Consider the following 19,049-nt stretch of genomic DNA (forward strand, 5'->3'; position numbering starts at 1 on the left):
GAAGAGGAAACAAAACAGTACAACTTTTTTAAGGGACACCCATTGTAAAGTTGCTTCATTTTCCATTTTAGGGTCAGTGAGATGTTGAAAAGAAAGGAAGGCCCCTGTTAAGTTCCAAAGGGGAAAGAAAAAAATAGAGTAATCACAGACAAGAAAGTTTTCTGTAAAATCTTCATATCGTTTATTTAGAATCACAGCTTAATGTGTAACATTTCTGCTATCGGCGGCTGGCCAGGGAAAGACCAAGAGCCCAAAAATATCAGTGCAGATATCTTCCCCAGCGGAAGAAGAGAAAGTTTGACACATAGTACAAACTTTTAAACAGAAGGAAAAAAAAACAACTTATATCATTTTGTCCAGTTGCAATAATACCATAAAAATCAACCCATCGCCTAGATCCAGTGAAAGCCACACAACCTAGCATCGCAATGGGAGGCGCGAGGCACTGATATAGGAAAGGTTGCTTTCTTCCGCTAGATAAAGGAGACGAGTCCATTGTAAGCACCATAAAACAGTCACAAGGGTCAAGTCTCAGAGCATCAGGACAGCGTCAGAGGCGGCAAAAGATGCAAAAAAGCACAAATCCGCTTATATCTTATTGAAAATAATCATATCCTTTACACACCATGTGGGGAATTGTACAAAAAATCACCATCTGATATAAAACAAGGCATAGTATATCACACACCTGTATGTCTGTGCAACGACACAAGGGCCTCATGTATCGCGTGTCGACATTGCTTGACATACTGACCAATCAGAAAGCTGATCCCATGCGGAATGGACCGACTGGTTGCCTATTCATTGGGGCCTATTCAAATTAGCTCTTTTCCAAAAGGAAGAAATTTGAGACACCCTCCACCACATGGAGTTACAGGGCAGCTACCTGTAGGTGGCACTAGAGTCAGTTTTCCTCTAGAGTAGAGCTAATTTGCATGTTTTTTTTCCCACAGAACATCTCTACACCAGCTGGATCTCCATAAGGAAAACCAGTACCTCCCGAGAGATTGAGGCCAATATCGATCCTTTTTGCCCAATTTCTCTAGTGTCCAGTTTTTAACTCTCATAGGCGTTTTGCAAAATTAAAACGGCAACCATGGAAGGTTTTTTTTTTACCTATTTTTGATGCTTTTTTGGCTAACCAGCCACACAAAAAAATAAACAAACAAGAAAAGGGGCAATACATTAGTCTGTCTTTTTGTCACTCCCGTAATTGGACCTACAAGGCTGCCAATAAAAGGTTTTGCATAGGGGAGTAGCAACATAGGAAAATCAATAGAAAAGATACCAATATATGTATGTACACAGCCAGTCATGACTGGAAACAGCCGAAAAGTCCAGTGCAGCGAGTTGTAAGATCAACCAAATGAGAGCTAAAATAAGCCCGGAGCTTACACATGTCTGTGGTTTTGCCTAACAAATTCAGTAAAAACAAGAACGATAAATGAGACAGTACTGTGGTTACAAGCCCGGCCAAGTCTCCGGAAATGCCAGTGATCGCCCACGGGGCTACTGCGAAGCCCTCAACTAAACAAAATATATCCTTTATCATGGCCAAGATTAAATGAAAACTTTTTGATAAACTTTAGTTGCCCTTTAGATGTTTGGAGTTGCAAAAGTGAGATCAAAATGTAAGAACCCTTTAAATGAAACTCATTAGGCCCAATTTTATGATTTTTTTTGTACTGTTTCCATGACAACAGAACTTTTTCTTTTTTTTTTTTTACGCTGAGGGCTTAAAAATAGTAATGATGTGACAGATCGGTAAATGGAGGCTTGTTATTTGTTGACGATGAATCAACATCTATAGTAAGGAGTTCGTGTCACTAACGCTAAAATATGAGATGGGAGCTTTCTCCTTCTTGCCGCCGTAATTCAGGTCATTTTTGAGATATAGAATAAAACAGTGCCGGACTTCTCGGACAATAGGGTTAGTCAATATCTGTCAGGTGTTAACTTGGGTACGGCGTCACCATATTGTACTATTGAAGGCCTGTGCTTTGGAGAGGTCATTGGTGAAGGTCCTAGTTATGGTCAAAAAGTGGAATTAAAGGGCAGCAGAACTTCAAATTTGGTATCCCCTACCCTAATACGGTTCTTCCAGGATAAAATATAATCCATATATAAAAAGATCTAAGAAAATGATGGCAGAAAGTGAAAAAAGTTTCAGTTCTTCACCACAGGAAGCCAGGAACACCTTTCTCCCTGTGAATCACATATGAGGTTGTGCAGCTGTCGGGACTCACAAAGCCAAAATGAGGAAACCTCTCGACATTACGCCCGCTGCAGCTGTTTTCCAGAGCTGTTTTTCCCCGTCCTGCAAATAGAGGGCTTACGGAAAGGCGAGACAATGTGCCAAGTGTATGATTTACCCAGAGCGTGTGAAGAAAGAGCTGAGGCCATAACATGACCCATTACCCTCTTGCAGGTCATGGATCGGTGGCCGAAACAATCTGTCTCCTACTGTACATGCCAATTAAGGAGCGATTTCAGCCACAGTCGATACAAAGACCAAAGATATCTTAATCGTTCTACACAAATAACTTTTTGTACATTAATCTTCCCTACCATTATGGATGAGAAGGCGCCATCAATTCATAATTATCTGGGGAGGAAAAACGAAAACCTGACAACTACTTTCAGCTTATTTCTGTATTAGAAACATGGTTGTCAATTTCAAAGCTGACCATCTAAATAAACAATTCTGCCAGCTACAGTTCGATACCCCATGGCTCGAAGTATCTCCCCTGCCATTTTTCCTTGAAAATCTGGGTTCCTTGGAAACTTACAGCATAAATCTCCACACAGTTAGAGACTGCTATCATGCCAGTGACAGGACCACCATTTCACTGTTAAAGTTATATGTTTTCCTTTGTGATCTTTTCAGGTTTAAAGCGGCGGACCACCCAGTACTTACAGGGGATGCTTACTTGATATTTGTTTCCCCCAGCTTGTTTATTAGCTTAGCTCAGTTAGCACAGAGCTGTGATTACAGTTCACCTCCGATGCCTAATAGAAGTCTGTACTAGTCTAAACTCCACCCCCTGTCGTTTTATTGGCTCAGACTGCTGATCCCTCCCCTGCAGAACTGCCTCCTCATGAGGAAGTCAGCGCATGGACAGATTTCTATTACAGCTCAGAAGAATAACGGATATCAGCCTGGAGGATTACTTTAAAGCAGGCTCGCTTTTGAAAATTACTTCATCCTTTATAAGCTACTTAAAAAGTTGAGTAACTATAAAAATGCCTTACATCATTTATCATACTGATCCTGAATTACATCCTGTTTAATACTGCAGAGCTCTATTCACGATTCTGCTGGTTGTTAGTGGAAACAGGACAAAACCTTGTTGACATATATTTGCTTGACTAAATGAGCTTATATTATGCTGAGGGATGGGGGGAGCAAGTAGAGTTTCCAACATCAGATTACTGTACTGTGCATCAAGAAAAACTACAATTATCAGAGAAATCAGAATAGTGAGTGCAGCTCTGGAGTATAATGCAGGATGTAACTCAGGATCAATACAGGATCAGTAATGTAATGTATGTACACAGTGACTGCACAAGCAGAATAGTGAGTGCAGCTCTGGGGTATAATACGGGATGTAACTCAGGATCAGTACAGGATCAGTAATGTAATGTATGTACACAGTGACTGCACAAGCAGAGTAGTGAGTGCAGCTCTGGAATATAATACAGTATGTAATTCAGGATCAGTAATGTAATGTATGTACACAGTGACTGCACCAGCAGAATAGTGAGTGCAGCTCTGGGGTATAATACAGGATGTAACTCAGGATCAGTACAGGATCAGTAATGTATGTACACAGTGAATGCACAAGCAGAATGGTGAGTGCAGCTCTGGAGTATAATACAGGATGTAACTCAGGATCAATACAGGATCAGTAATGTAATGTATGTATACTGTGACTGTACCAGCAGAATAGTGAGTGCAGCTCTGGAGTATAATATAGGAGGTAAGTCAGGATCAGTAATGTAATGTATGTACACAGTGACTGCACTAGCAGAATCATGAGTGCAGCTCTGGGGTATAACACAGTGTGTAACTCAGGATCAGTGCAGGATAAGTAATGTAATGTATGTACACAGTGACTGCACCAGCAGAATAGTGAGTGCAGCTATGGAGTATGATACAGGATGTAACTCAGGATCAGTAATGTAATGTATGTACACAGTGACTGCACCAGCAGAATAGTGAGTGCAACTCTTTAGTATAATGCAGGATGTAACTCAGGATCAGTAATGTAATGTATGTACACAGTGACTGCACCAGCAGAATTGTGAGTGCAGCTCTGGGGTAGAATACAGGATGTAACTCAGGATCAGTACAGGATCAGTAATGTAATATATGTACACAGTGTCTGCACCAGCAGAATAGTGAGTGCAGCTCTGGGGTATAATACAGGATGAAACTCAGGATCAGTACAGGATCAGTAATGTAATGTATGTACACAGTGACTGCACCAGCAGAATAGTGAGTGCAGCTCTGGGGTATAATACAGGATGTAACTCAGGATCAGTACAGGATCAGTAATGTATGTACACAGTGAATGCACAAGCAGAATGGTGAGTGCAGCTCTGGAGTATAATACAGGATGTAACTCAGGATCAATACAGGATCAGTAATGTAATGTATGTATACTGTGACTGTACCAGCAGAATAGTGAGTGCAGCTCTGGAGTATAATATAGGAGGTAAGTCAGGATCAGTAATGTAATGTATGTACACAGTGACTGCACTAGCAGAATCATGAGTGCAGCTCTGGGGTATAACACAGTGTGTAACTCAGGATCAGTGCAGGATAAGTAATGTAATGTATGTACACAGTGACTGCACCAGCAGAATAGTGAGTGCAGCTATGGAGTATGATACAGGATGTAACTCAGGATCAGTAATGTAATGTATGTACACAGTGACTGCACCAGCAGAATAGTGAGTGCAACTCTTTAGTATAATGCAGGATGTAACTCAGGATCAGTAATGTAATGTATGTACACAGTGACTGCACCAGCAGAATTGTGAGTGCAGCTCTGGGGTAGAATACAGGATGTAACTCAGGATCAGTACAGGATCAGTAATGTAATATATGTACACAGTGTCTGCACCAGCAGAATAGTGAGTGCAGCTCTGGGGTATAATACAGGATGAAACTCAGGATCAGTACAGGATCAGTAATGTAATGTATGTACACAGTGACTGCACCAGCAGAATAGTGAGTGCAGCTCTGGGGTATAATACAGGATGTAACTCAGGATCAGTACAGGATCAGTAATGTATGTACACAGTGAATGCACAAGCAGAATGGTGAGTGCAGCTCTGGAGTATAATACAGGATGTAACTCAGGATCAATACAGGATCAGTAATGTAATGTATGTATACTGTGACTGTACCAGCAGAATAGTGAGTGCAGCTCTGGAGTATAATATAGGAGGTAAGTCAGGATCAGTAATGTAATGTATGTACACAGTGACTGCACTAGCAGAATCATGAGTGCAGCTCTGGGGTATAACACAGTGTGTAACTCAGGATCAGTGCAGGATAAGTAATGTAATGTATGTACACAGTGACTGCACCAGCAGAATAGTGAGTGCAGCTATGGAGTATGATACAGGATGTAACTCAGGATCAGTAATGTAATGTATGTACACAGTGACTGCACCAGCAGAATAGTGAGTGCAACTCTTTAGTATAATGCAGGATGTAACTCAGGATCAGTAATGTAATGTATGTACACAGTGACTGCACCAGCAGAATTGTGAGTGCAGCTCTGGGGTAGAATACAGGATGTAACTCAGGATCAGTACAGGATCAGTAATGTAATATATGTACACAGTGTCTGCACCAGCAGAATAGTGAGTGCAGCTCTGGGGTATAATACAGGATGAAACTCAGGATCAGTACAGGATCAGTAATGTAATGTATGTACACAGTGACTGCACCAGCAGAATAGTGAGTGCAGCTCTGGGGTATAATACAGGATGTAACTCAGGATCAGTACAGGATGAGTAATGTATGTACACAGTGACTGCACCAGCAGAATAGTGAGTGCAGCTCTTTAGTATAATACAGGATGTAACTCAGGATCAGTAATGTAATGTATGTACACAGTGACTGCACCAGCAGAATAGTGAGTGCAGCTCTGGGGTATAATACAGGATGTAACTCAGGATCAGTACAGGATCAGTAAAGTAATGTATGTACACAGTGACTGCACCAGCAGAATAGTGAGTGCAGCTCTGGGGTATAATACAGGATGTAACTCAGGATCAGTACAGGATGAGTAATGTATGTACACAGTGACTGCACCAGCAGAACAGTGAGTGCAGCTCTGGGGTATAATACAGGATGCAACTCAGGACCAGTACAGGATCAGTAATGTAATGTATGTACACAGTGACTGCATCAGCAGAATAGTGAGTGCAGCTCTGGGATATAATACAGGATGTAACTCATGATCAGTACAGGATCAGTAATGTAATGTATGTACACAGTGACTGCATCAGCAGAATAGTGAGTGCAGCTCTGGGATATAATACAGGATGTAACTCAGGATCAGTACAGGATCAGTAATGTAATGTATGTACACAGTGACTGCACCAGCAGAATAGTGAGTGCAGCTCTGGAGTATAATACAGGATGTAACTCAGGATCAGTACAGGATCAGTAATGTAATGTATGTATACAGTGACTGCACCAGGAGAATAGTGAGTGCAGCTCTGGGGTATAATACAGGATGTAACTCAGGATCAGTACAGGATAATTAATTAAAAAGGACTAAACAATTACCCAATTTTTATATAATCTGAGTTTTCATATTTTACAACAATTCAAGCTCTATATAGCCACATGATCAATAAGCCTAGTTATAGTAAAGAGGGCCATGTGTAGACCTTCCCTAAGGGTATGTGTCCATGTTCAGGATTGCATCAGGATTTGGTCAGGATTTTCCATCAGTATTTGTAAGCCAAAACCAGGAGTGGGTGATAAATGCAGAAGTGGTGCATATGTTTCTATTATACTTTTCCTCTAATTCTTCCACTCCTGGTTTTGGATTACAAATACTGATGAAAAATCCTGACCAAATCCTGATGCAATCCTGAACGTGGACACATACCCTTATATTGTGGGTTCCTGATAACCGGACCCTGATTATTGGTCAATGGCAGCACTCTTGCCCTAATTGGCTGCGGATTTTACACGTAATCTCCCTATGCAAATCCATATATTACCGGGGGATGAAATCGTTTGAGGGCTCATCAGCAAAAGCTAAACCATATATCCCACATTCTTAGTAACACGCTGTCTGCCTCAGATTTATGGGGGTTGTAGTTTTAGTCTTTTTAGCCCAGATCCTGCAATGCAGATGCTGATTAATATTATTCTTGCAAGACTTGCTCACAGCACTGTGGGTAGATGTCCTTGAGCGAAACGTTATGCTACAATACATCAAGTACATCTCCACACAGCCCATGATACCGAATCACCTGTCACAGGAAATTTCCAGCAGAAATCTTAAAGCAGCAATGTTATCATTTCTGCCTACTAGGAGCCAGCTACCGTTTACATGCAAGACTGGCATTCTTCCCAAGCAAGGGACGGGAGGTCAAAAATAATGAAAATAATTGCCAGATGTCGCAAGTTTAACTTAACATGTTTCACTTTAGCCAATTTTAAGGTAGGAGACTGATGAACTCCATATTTTAATTCCTGACTTTGAGATGAAAACTGTTCGCAGTAGAAGCAAAGCGGTAAACAATCCTACCTTCACCTGACAGCCCCAATATGAAAATTTGGTGAATATGGTAAAAAAAATTCTCAAAAGAAAAGTAAATATGAAACGATTTTGTAAGTCAGATACTGTGATGACCTGTAGTGTGATAATTGAGAGTACCATCATCTATATTTGATTCTGATCCCTGTTACAATAATATAATTGAGAGTATTAATGTGGGGATCAACTCTAATAAACCTCATGGTCAACTTAACATCTATTGACATCACCAAACTGTTTCCTGCCTACATGATGTCAAAGCAACCCCCGCTGTCCAATTTTTGGGTAGTCGTGGTTTGTGATCAACTATATATGATGGTAAGTCAAACTGGAATGAAGATGTTAATGGGTTAATGGGGTAGGAGACAACTGCATCCTTATAGTCAGCTTAACATCTAGTGACATCATCAAAGTTATGTCTGCCTGCATGATGTCAAAGCAAACCTAACTGTCTGATATTTGGTTGGTGGAGGTCTATGATTAACTATTTGGGTCAGATCAACTTGAATGAGGTTGTTAATGTGCTAGAGGACAAGAGCTAATGGATCATCCTTATAGTCAACTTAACATCTAGAGACATCACCAAAGTGCTTCCTGCCCATGTGATGCTAAAGCAAACCAAGCTGACTGATCTTTGGGTGGGAGGAGGTCTATGATCAACCAAATTTGATTGTAAGGACTACTAGCATGATATTAATGGGATAAGAGACAAGGAGCAATGGATCATGCTAATAGTCATCTTAATATTTGGTGACATCACAACGGTTCTTCTTGCCTATGTGATGTTAAATCACCCCATATTATACCATTCTTGAGAGGGAAGGTAGAGGTATGATCACCCATGTTTAATTTTCAAGCTTTTTAGACCAACTGGAATGTAAGTTAAAAGGGGGGGTTGGGATAAAAAGTCATCTCTATAATCAACTTAACATCTAGATACATCAAGGTGCCTCCTGCTAATGAGATGTCAAAGTAGGCCTAGATGTCAACTGTTTGTGTGGTGAAGGTCTTTGATCAATGGAATGAATGGAATGAAAATGTTAATGGGGTAAGGACTTTAGGGCTAATAGATCATCGTTGTAGTCAATCCAACATTTAGTGACATCATCAAGATGCCTCCTGCCAAAGTAATGTCATATCACCCCCAAGTTATCCCATCCTTGTGTGGGAACAAAGGTATGATCATCCATATTTGATTTTTAAGTCTTTTAGTCCAACTGGAAAGAGGTTTAAAGGGAAATTAGGGATACAAATTTTTCTTTGTAGTCAATTTTACATTTAGTTTCATCAACAAAGTACTTCCTTGCAACATGATGTCAAAGCAATCCAGTCTGTCTGATCTTTGGGTCTGTCTGGCTAAATGGAATATAAGTATTACTGAGGGATAACAGATTCATCCCCATACTCAACATCTAGTGACATCATCAAGGTGCTTCCTGCCTATGTGATGTCCAAGCAACCCCAGAAGTCCGATCTTTGGGTAGAGGTGTCTATGATCGTCTATATTTAATTACTGGACAGACTGGAATGAGGCCGTTAAAAAAGGAGGATCAGGGCTAATGATTCATTAACTTCTAGTGACATCATCAAGGCGCCTCCTGCCAATATGATGTCAAGAGTATCACACCAACTGATGGATGACATAACAATCACTACTGGTTCAGCCAAAAGGAAAGCGCATATCAAATTGTCAAAGAGGGTAAACACACCTGGATACAAAAGTGCATAGTCATACTCAGTACCTATTTATGCTACAGATTAATGCAGCTGGTGGTTTGAAGTGGTTAGAGAGTGATTGCCCTTGACTGTTATGGTGCCGCCTACAGAAAAAAGAAGGTAAAATGCACTATAACTAAGCAGATGTAAACACATGGAACAATGGAGATGGGATCATTTGTATTGGATAGCACATTCTACAAGACTATACAGTTTGAAACGTGCCTGGTCCAGTTGCCCCACGACTCATTGCAACCTCCTAGACAGCGCTCACTGTTAACAATGCAGAGCCTAATGATTCAGGATGTACAGGTTGCAAGCAAATGTTATTGGATCCCAAGCCCCTCCATGGGGCTCCCTGCATATATATCAACAGCTTGCTGCGTTCTACAGCATGGACAGCCACCCCAAGTTGAGTGGGTTGGTGAAGAAATTGCAAAGCCAAGGGACCCTCGCCGGGAAACAGACCAACTTCTCCATTCTTCTGGACACATCGGCTCTCCATGGTCTATCGCTTTGCATCGTGAGGCCAGAAAGCAGGAAATATTCCTTTTTGGAGATGAGGACATTAGAAAGACGCTTAAACCCTTCACATGAGGCTTTTTCTGTAAAGACTGCTCAGTTTTTGTTTCGGGTCTGAGGACTGAAGGTCTGCTTGTTTATATAGGTCCCTCAGCTCCTTAATTTCCTGCAGAACCTTCCTAGCCTGCTTCCAATTAGAAGAGGCTTCTTCTAATAGCCTCTCCGCCTCTTGGAGAGCATTTTCAGAGTCCACCTTCCCAGAAGATTCCTTTCCCTTTTTTTTCCCTTCCCCACATTCTGTCACCTCGTTAAGAAGTTCCTGAGTTTTATCAATCTTCTGAGCAATCATTTCTTGTATTCGTGTCAGCTTATCTGACTCTGGTACCTTTTTTGGTATCGGTCGCTGTCCAGAAGAGTCCGAACGGGACAAGATCTCCTCCATAGAGGCACATTTGTTCTTCTCGGAATAGGACAATTTTTTGGGAACCTGAGGTGTGTAGGTTGTGCCCTTTCCAAATGAATCACGGTGTGAAGCCCATTTATCCCAGGGTATTTGGTCTCTCCCCTGCTGAAGGTTTTCCGACCTTCCTTTTTCTGGGCACTTGAGGTTTTCAGAGTCTGATCTGCGGCGGACTGAAGCCAGCTGTGCCACAGACTTATCTAGATCCACTCTGAAGCTCTGATCACAGCTTTGATCTTCTGGAGAGGCATCTTCTTCCTGGATGAGGTCTAAGGTCAGCATTCCATCTGATGTTGAGGTAGATGCCTGCAAAAAAAACGTACAGACATCATCAGCGCAATGGTGGTCCTTACTATTTATACCTAGACTTGCTGATTTCCTTAGAATAGGGTGGTTTGGCTTGTCCATGCATTACACAGATCAGACACCTGTCATGTAGAATGGAAATAATTACATGAAAAGCGGAGACTTCTGTGTTTACAGCTGAGTGGGCATCTGCATCAAAGGCCAATTGACAGGTTAGAGGTCACTGTAAGCCTTAATGACCCCAATCTGTACACATGTTGACCAAGCAGGCCACTTGTTTTAGATAAAGCATTAATACCACTTGACCCTTCAGACCTGGGATGTTTTATTATGCCATGTGGACAGCTCAAAGAGAAATGCAGAATGTGCAAAACTCACATACAGTCAGAATATCAAGCATAGAGAAAAACATGCAGGAAATAAGTCCTAGTAGTCGCCTCATTATTAATAATTAGTTCTGATTTCCTGGTGACAAGCTGGAAAGTTATTTGCAGTCAAAATGCCAGTAATAAGGTTTTTCTTCTTTCCTAGTAGACCGAGACTAATAACCATAATCTTTTATGGTTACACACCAAGATATACGAGGGGACCGTTCACAGAGACCATGTTGCCTATTATTAATAAGGTTATCTCTGTCCCCCAACCTGATATCATATAGCTTACATAATCTGGGACGTTCACCCATCACAAACATAGGGGTCTCATGTTCACCATTTGAATCCAACAACTGATGGAGATAACCAAGTACGTTGCTTGGCTTTCTTCATCAGTCTCATGCTTGACTACTCCTCCATTCAAAAGGGTGACTTAGGTCCCCCCATTCTAGCAATCGGTGGAGGTCTCTGTATCATAGAATTTCCGTTACCCTTAAATAGACACATCCTTAATCTTAATACATACCACAGCCATGAGGTGACCCCTGGTCGGCGGACGTCTGGTGTGTTGTATCTTCGCTCGGTCTCTGGTTGGATGGGCCAGATAACTATCTTCTTCTACTGTGACCTATTTTAACAATATGAAAAATTCCTTTAGGATACAATCCCCGATAATACCAAACCCCAAAATGGCAAAAGCTGGATATGAAGTGTACCTAAGGGTTAAAGAAAAAATGGAAAATCTTGCCTTTTTTAATCCTATTTTCCATGTGTGGGGTCCAGAGCAGATGCAGGGATTGTTAACACTGAGTACAAAGAGCAGCCATCTGCATGGACGCAGCCCAGGTGGATACTGCTTACCTCATCTAAGATGCGGTTCTTGGCTCGTGTGATCGCAGAGTTCAAGGCATTGATCCAAGATTCTTTTTCCTCGGGGCTGACAGCAAGGAAGATCAGGTTTGGTGCCTGACAAAAATAAGGGCTCCCGTTATTTTACTTGAAATATCGGTGGTTTAATGCAAGAGGGCAGACACGATACAACATCAGATGATGAATTAGGGAGAAGATATAGACATTGTCTTAAAAGGATTTCCACTATCCGCTTGCCCTTCCAGGCCACATGAACATCATAAAGCAAAGTGCCCGCTTGAGGTTCCCCTTATGAACAGACAATCCCCAATGTATTTAGTAGAAGCCATTCTATATAACGGTCCTGACTAAGGTCTTCTTTTTTTCTAGGGAACTTGAGATACAACCTCTTTAAAGTGACCTACCGACAGCATGAAATGCTGACCAGCTCCCTTATTACAAAAAAAGCCTAATTTTCTCTAAAATGCAGCAGAAAAACAAGGTAGGAACAGAGAAAGGCATTTAGTGGGCAGCTCCTTCCAAGATCCTCCTATCCAGCTTGGCTTAATTGACAGGTCGCTCCTTGTTTGTGAAAAGGGAGAGACCTGTTGATGGAGCTAGCTTGGCGAGACAAAGTCCCACTGGACTCTACTCCTCATTCCTGGTTCAGTTTTTAGGGGTTTTTTTAGCATAGCATTTCAGAGTAAACATGGCTTTCTGTAATGATGGAGCCAATTTGTACTTCATGGCGCCTGTAAATCGGGTAGGATTCAACAGCTTTTTAATGCCACCTAAGATATGTATCAAGGTTGACTACTGGGATAGGGAATGGTGTTTCCCAGTACCAGTCTCAAAAAGGGAACTCGCATGGGTTCACTCTCCATCATAATCTACAAGGTGGATATCCTATTTCGCAAACAACACACTTGGCGTCCCTGAAACCATCACATGTAAAATATCTACAGTACATTATCCTGCAACGAACCATGGAGAACCAGATGGACACCGTCAGTCAGCAGTAAAGGGGTTAAATAATGCCAACAAGATGAGAGCCAAAAGGGATAAGAGCTCCCGACTGAAGAAATGATCCAGCAATAACAACAGCTGCCCGTTCTGTCTCGTGTGCTGACTACGGCAGATATTATCCAGCAAATTAATTAGAAAAAAGGACAATACAGAGATGGGAGTGTTCCTCCCACAGCACAGAATAACCACCAGCAAAACAGAGAGAATGGTGCCGATTGTGGAATGCACGTCCTACAGTGCTGATAGCTGTCTGCAGTGATCGCCTTCACAAGAGCTGCAATCAAACTGCAGCCCTATTATGGGCTCATTCATGTGTTCGTTTTTTTGTGTACGAGAGATATCTGTGTTTTTCATTGTGCCGATGGTAATCTATAGTAATGTAGATAACTTGCCACTCAGATAGTAAATGCAGTAAACAATTTTTTATTTAGTGCAGACAATCCAAACCAATAAACATTTCGGTTGTTTTGGCCTTCATCAGTAACACAGATTGTAAAAGGTTAAATGTGTATGACAATGCTGTAGCAAAGCAGTGTACACTGCGGGGGAGCCGTACACTGAACTGTTATTGATTTTTACTGGATAGGATCCTACTTGAGCATCATCAATAGGAGAGCATGTGACACTATTTTTATGGTTGTCTATTGGGTTGTTCACACGTCCGTAATTTATTTAGGACACAGAGATCCATGCCAAGTCGCAGACACATTTCTGATACTGATCTGAGTGTCGGATCAAATTTGGAAATGAAAGTCTATGGGTGCATGAAAAAATTAGACTGCACTCGGATGCAGTTTTTCCCAGACTCATGTCGGTGAGCAATTGAATAACATATTGAAAACTTGCAATGAGTTATATAGCGACTTTACGTACCGTGTTTCCCGGTTGTTTCGATCGAACAAGAGAAAACCGACTGTGATTCTTCTTAGATCGGCTCCTTGATTTCCGTAGTTCCTCACACTTCTCGTAATCACTCAGATCAAAAATTTCTTGCCCGTTTTTTTCATCCTTTACCTAAGGAGACATCACAGTAGACATTACAAAAGGAAGCTTGATAAACAACAACAGTGTTCGAAACGTGTCGCTTGCTCCTGTTCCTGTCCACTAATATTTTAATTGTTTTTTTGATGGAATAAAGATAACTCTGGAAATTTTACCAGAAGCTGGAACATTTCTTCTTCTTCCTGTAATTGCTATACATGAGTGGTCAGCTCATGGTTCCGTGCACGCTGGTCTCCTATAAACTTCAACGTGAGCTGGCACTATCTTTTGCTGTTTACTACATGGAGATGCCTATGCATGTGCGGCTCTATTTCTACTGAAGTTGCAAACTTTCTAAAAAATATATATATATATACAGAGCTTAGCATATGCGCCTCATGAATGCGGATCTCTCTCCTGCATCTTACGAGAGGACTCACGTAGTGGAGAAAGCTGCCCAGCGCTCAGCCATTAGACATTTTTCTCCTGTCCTATGGATTTCTACGTTCCTCATCCTTTTGGCCTTACAGTAGGAAGTATTTGACAGAAAGTTCTGATAGCAACTTTCTCCCCCTCTTCTTATTGTGAACACATGCATGATTGACTGGGCTGAGTGTCCATGTGTATGGGGGGCCAGCAAGAAAAGATCACAATTATAGAATTGCTACAGAAATCTGCTCAATTCTTGATCTATACTTGTTTTCATTCAGGGTTCCCATCGTGTATTTACGTAGATCCCACTGACCACAATGAAGATTTCCCTGTAATTTGTGACTATATCGGCGTATTCCGGGTTCTATCTCCCTGAAGGTCTTGGTAGTCAGCCACAGGAATTCTCATTACAGGGTGGTGTGTGGCCCATCTGTACGACGCCCATGCTTCTATTCCTTGTGTGGCCTGGCAAGAATCACCAAACAGGAGTTTGGGTTAAATCTGTATTTTTTTTTGTAGAAGACTAAATTCTATACAATTCACTGGGGAGAAATTAAAAAGTACATTTTTACAATAGACCACCTGTTTTACTTACACTCTTTTTCTCCAACTGCAACTTAAATTATTATTTCCATCTTATAAAGTTGTGTCATGTAGGATATGATCGCTAGGGATCCAACAACTGAGACCCCGAGCAATCCTGCAAATGAAAGGACTGAAACCTAGTGTATCACTGAGCTCTTTTCATTGTTTTTACATGTCACAGATTGCCCTGACTACCCACTGTGCAGGAAGGCTGCAGTCAGACCCATTCAAGTTAACAAGACCAGATGCAAATCCCTTCACGAAGAGAGACTTTTTATTTCTTTGGAGCAGAAACTCCACATTTTTGAGGAGTTCTGAGAAGGTTACTGAGAGTTCCTGCTCAGTTTCTACTCCAAAAACTCTTCAAAAAACTTTGTGTGTACACAGCCACTGGCAGCTTTTTCCTCCCCCTACCCATTGATTTGGAAGGCCCCTACACACATTCGTTGGTCAGTGGACCGTCCTACTGAAATTGCATTTTTTGGCCAATATTTCCCAATACAAATGGACTCCTGGTCCAGCTGAGCATTCAAGTGTTTTCAATAGACAGAAAGGAGAAAGTGACTGCCAGACTTCTCTATTAGCGGCTTATCTCCTGTGAAACCAAAAGGATCAAAGTTGAAATATAAACTCCCAATCCTTTTGCTTTCAAGATTCTTCCCTTTCTCCTCTTTGCCAATTGAGTTGAGAGGCCCTCTAACACAGTAGATGGTCAGTGCTCCATCTTCCCGAAATCGGAAATTTCAACCGACTTTCATTTAATGTGTACAAGGTCCTTTAGCCTTTTCACTTCCAGCATATCTTGCAAAAGACGTGGACATAGTCTAATGACTAATGAGTCCATGGTCGGCCTGAGGAAACCTGAATTTAGCCCTCATTTTGCCCGCCCCAGATATTGGTGGTCTATTGAGATAACATGTCAACCTGAGCATGCCTTTGTATAGAGTCATAAGTCCAGGCATTTTAAAAGAATCTTTGAGATCTAGATTTGAGGAGGGCCAACCCCTGTTACCCCACAGATCAGCTAATACAATTCCTCTGTATTCCATGTGACGTTGACTGGTATGACAGTGACGTGTTCCCCTATAGGTCACACGTAGATAACTTATCCTAGACATCAATAATATATCTCAGAAAACCATTGTCAGTTGTAGTCATGAACGCTTGCACGCTATCTACCCACTAACGGGTGCCATGCATGCCCTTCAAGATAATTCTTATTCCTGCTACTAACGTAGAAAACAAAATGAAAAATGACAGGACCTGACAAGGTAATCATCAGTTTCCCTCCTTGATTGCGGGGACGCAGTCTCTTCTATAAACAAGCTTTGCTAGATAATTAGTGTTCTGGGATAGGAGGAAGCAGAGCATCCTGGGAAACTTCACCCTCCCCTTGTTGATCCCATGATAGATAGCACAGCTGTATGTCTGGGGTACCAGTCAATAGTCCATCAATAAAGCATTTGTTTCCAAATGGAGCTTCCAAGAAAGCACATGTCGTGTTAACCTCTTCTTTTCCCACTACAAATATTAGTCGGAGACGGTTTTACTTGGAGATGCTATGGCTTTAAATGGATCAAACTATTGTAGGGGAAGGTTAAAGCCTTAATACAATCCACATGATATTCATTAGAAGAACCTAATTACCAAAAAATATGTTTTTCAAGTTTTTTGTATAGCGCAGGTATATCCCGCAGCGATACACAGATTTTCTTCATGATTCCTATCACTCCCTATCTCTCATGGGGCTTACAATCTAATTTCCCAATTTCCCTATCACCCACATGCACTATGTATCTATCAGGGAAAAAGAAAACCATAGAATGCTGCATAAACACAGAGACATCATATACCCTCCATGTAGATGTTACCTTTGGTCAAAATCGGCCAATTTTGGGGTTAATTGGCTACCAAGTTAGTGGTATTAGTTCATCCCTACAGCCCACAGGTCAACCATGCCAAATAGATATCAAAACAACTGCAGGGGTTTACCCCTTCACTGCAGCCTGTCAACATAGATTACTTTCTGTATATTTATTCTATCAGGTGGCCAATCACTTTAGAGAGCTGTTGGCCTGGCCATATAATTAGTGGGGTTCAACTACTGGGATCCACACTGGGGTCCTGTATACCAGGATATCCACATTTCAACAAAGCAACTATTCCTAAAGACAGTGAATTGAGTGGTAGTCATGCATTCACACTTTTGCTCCATTGCAAGTGACCCCCGTCAATCATTCAATTACCACCTAGTCCATTGAAAGGTTATAAATGCTGCTCATTGAACAGCCTGTTTAAGAACAAAAATCCATGTTGAAATCCATGCCTTCTCATACTTTCCCCTGATATCTGATATTTGGAGAAAATGGGGACTCACATAAGCATGTCTTGACACATTTCGCCCCAACATTCACCTAATGTACTGTATATGGGCAAGTTTTCTGTTGTAGATAAGATCTCCAAAGAAGGCTAAACAGTTGTCCAAACATCACCTGAAAGTACTGATTTTGAAGAAAAGTAGCTTAAAGACAGCCATTGAACTTTATTGGTTGGCCCCAGACTAAATTTCTATGATAACTATAAGTGAAAACTGAAATGTGACAGGTTTCAACTTCATCTATGATATCATTTTGGTTCCTCCAAAATAAGTGGAGCCACCAAAGAAACAACATTCGTTCAGAATACCCAACCAGAGTATGGAAGAAAGGTGTGGGCAAACAATAATTAATTATCTCATGGCAAGATACAGGAAGAGGAGCTACCATTAAGAAGAACTGGTAGTAGATGAGAGTTGAGGATGAATTGGAGGGGTGAACAAGATTTAGAAGGAAGACCACAAAGAAGGATTTTGCCGTAGTTTTCGAGGGAGATGATCAGGGCATGTGCATTTAAAATGTTCAGTCACTCAAAGTTGAGGAAATAGGAAAATTAGAGAAATATTTTTGGATCAGAAGCAAAAGGGCTTGGATGTATGGATTCAAAGACAAAGGTTACTCCGAGACAGTGGATTACAGTAGACTACATGATCACAGAGTGCATACTCAGAGATGGTCTTCAATCAACACCAATTGGAAAGGCTCAGGATGTGTTGACCACTACACAGTCTTATCGTGAAGTGATAGATGATTTACTTTTTCCAGTCGAAAACCTACTGCTTCACTCCTGAGTAGTAAATGTGGTGATAAGCCCTTGTCAGCTGCTATACGGAGCGTTACATTCCTTCTCTAAAGACTGCAGGATTACCAGATGCTATTTATGAACACTGCAAGGAGATGAAGTAGATTAAGATGTGTGAAAAATAAGTAAAAACTGTTCCTGAGATGAAGATTGAGGGATGACAAATCATTCACTACACTACTTCCACCAGTATAGACCTCCTTCCTTCCATCAAAACAGCTCTGTCCCATCGAAGCTTTGACTCTACAAAACCTCTAAAGGCGATATCTGGCACCAAAACATTACCTGCCCATTCAGCTTTTCCAAACACTAATATAACCGAGTTGCATTTTCAAAAATTTGACAAACAACAAAGACAGAGGGACTTAATTTTATTGAATATTTTTTTTCTTATCATAGACGTCCTACACATCTAGACACCATACAGGTGCCAATGGTGACATCTTGTTTCACTGACTGACACACACATAGAAACGGGAAGTCTCTTTTGTCAGATTTCAGAAAGGCAATGGGTAAACAGTTTATTTTTGGACGATAGTATGATTTGTGGGCAACTTTGTGCAACAGTTCACTTCCTTCTTTGAACTGTGTGTAAAGTAAGAATTGAGGAAATATCTTATAAACCCTACAACAAGACATAAGAAGACTTACCGTAAGTCAATTAATGAGGTCAGCAAAAAAAATTGCTTTAAAAGGGGGTTTCCAGTGGATAAAAGGGTTTTTCCACTTTCAGAAAATACTGTTCCCCCGACTCTAGTTTCTCCAGGTCCAGCGCTGAGCTCCAATTATCTGTTATTGTGTATAGTGCTGATATCACAGGACATC

General features: G+C 41.2%; 1 protein-coding gene and 1 long non-coding RNA gene across 2 annotated transcripts in view; one reads left to right on the top strand and one right to left on the bottom strand.

Annotated features, from left to right (window-relative positions):
- Window positions 1-1,682: 1,682 nt before the first annotated feature.
- LOC143769978 (uncharacterized) lies at window positions 1,683-5,694 on the top strand. The gene is made up of 3 exons (XR_013214514.1): window positions 1,683-3,594; window positions 4,237-4,646; window positions 5,003-5,694. It is a non-coding gene; the product is annotated as an uncharacterized LOC143769978 (long non-coding RNA).
- Window positions 5,695-9,676: 3,982 nt separating this feature from the next.
- PLEKHO1 (pleckstrin homology domain containing O1) overlaps window positions 9,677-19,049 on the bottom strand; it is a 40,892-nt gene continuing 31,519 nt past the window's right edge. Inside the window, exons 3-6 of the mRNA XM_077259096.1 lie at window positions 13,923-14,063; window positions 12,036-12,140; window positions 11,701-11,802; window positions 9,677-10,800 (exon numbers count right to left, since the gene is read on the bottom strand). Of these exons, the coding sequence (XP_077115211.1) occupies window positions 10,102-10,800; window positions 11,701-11,802; window positions 12,036-12,140; window positions 13,923-14,063 (1,047 nt within the window). The 3' untranslated portion in view covers window positions 9,677-10,101. The remainder of the gene's footprint in view (window positions 10,801-11,700; window positions 11,803-12,035; window positions 12,141-13,922; window positions 14,064-19,049) is intronic.

This window comes from Ranitomeya variabilis, chromosome 1, assembly GCF_051348905.1.
Source record: "Ranitomeya variabilis isolate aRanVar5 chromosome 1, aRanVar5.hap1, whole genome shotgun sequence".
NCBI lineage: Eukaryota > Metazoa > Chordata > Amphibia > Anura > Dendrobatidae > Ranitomeya > Ranitomeya variabilis.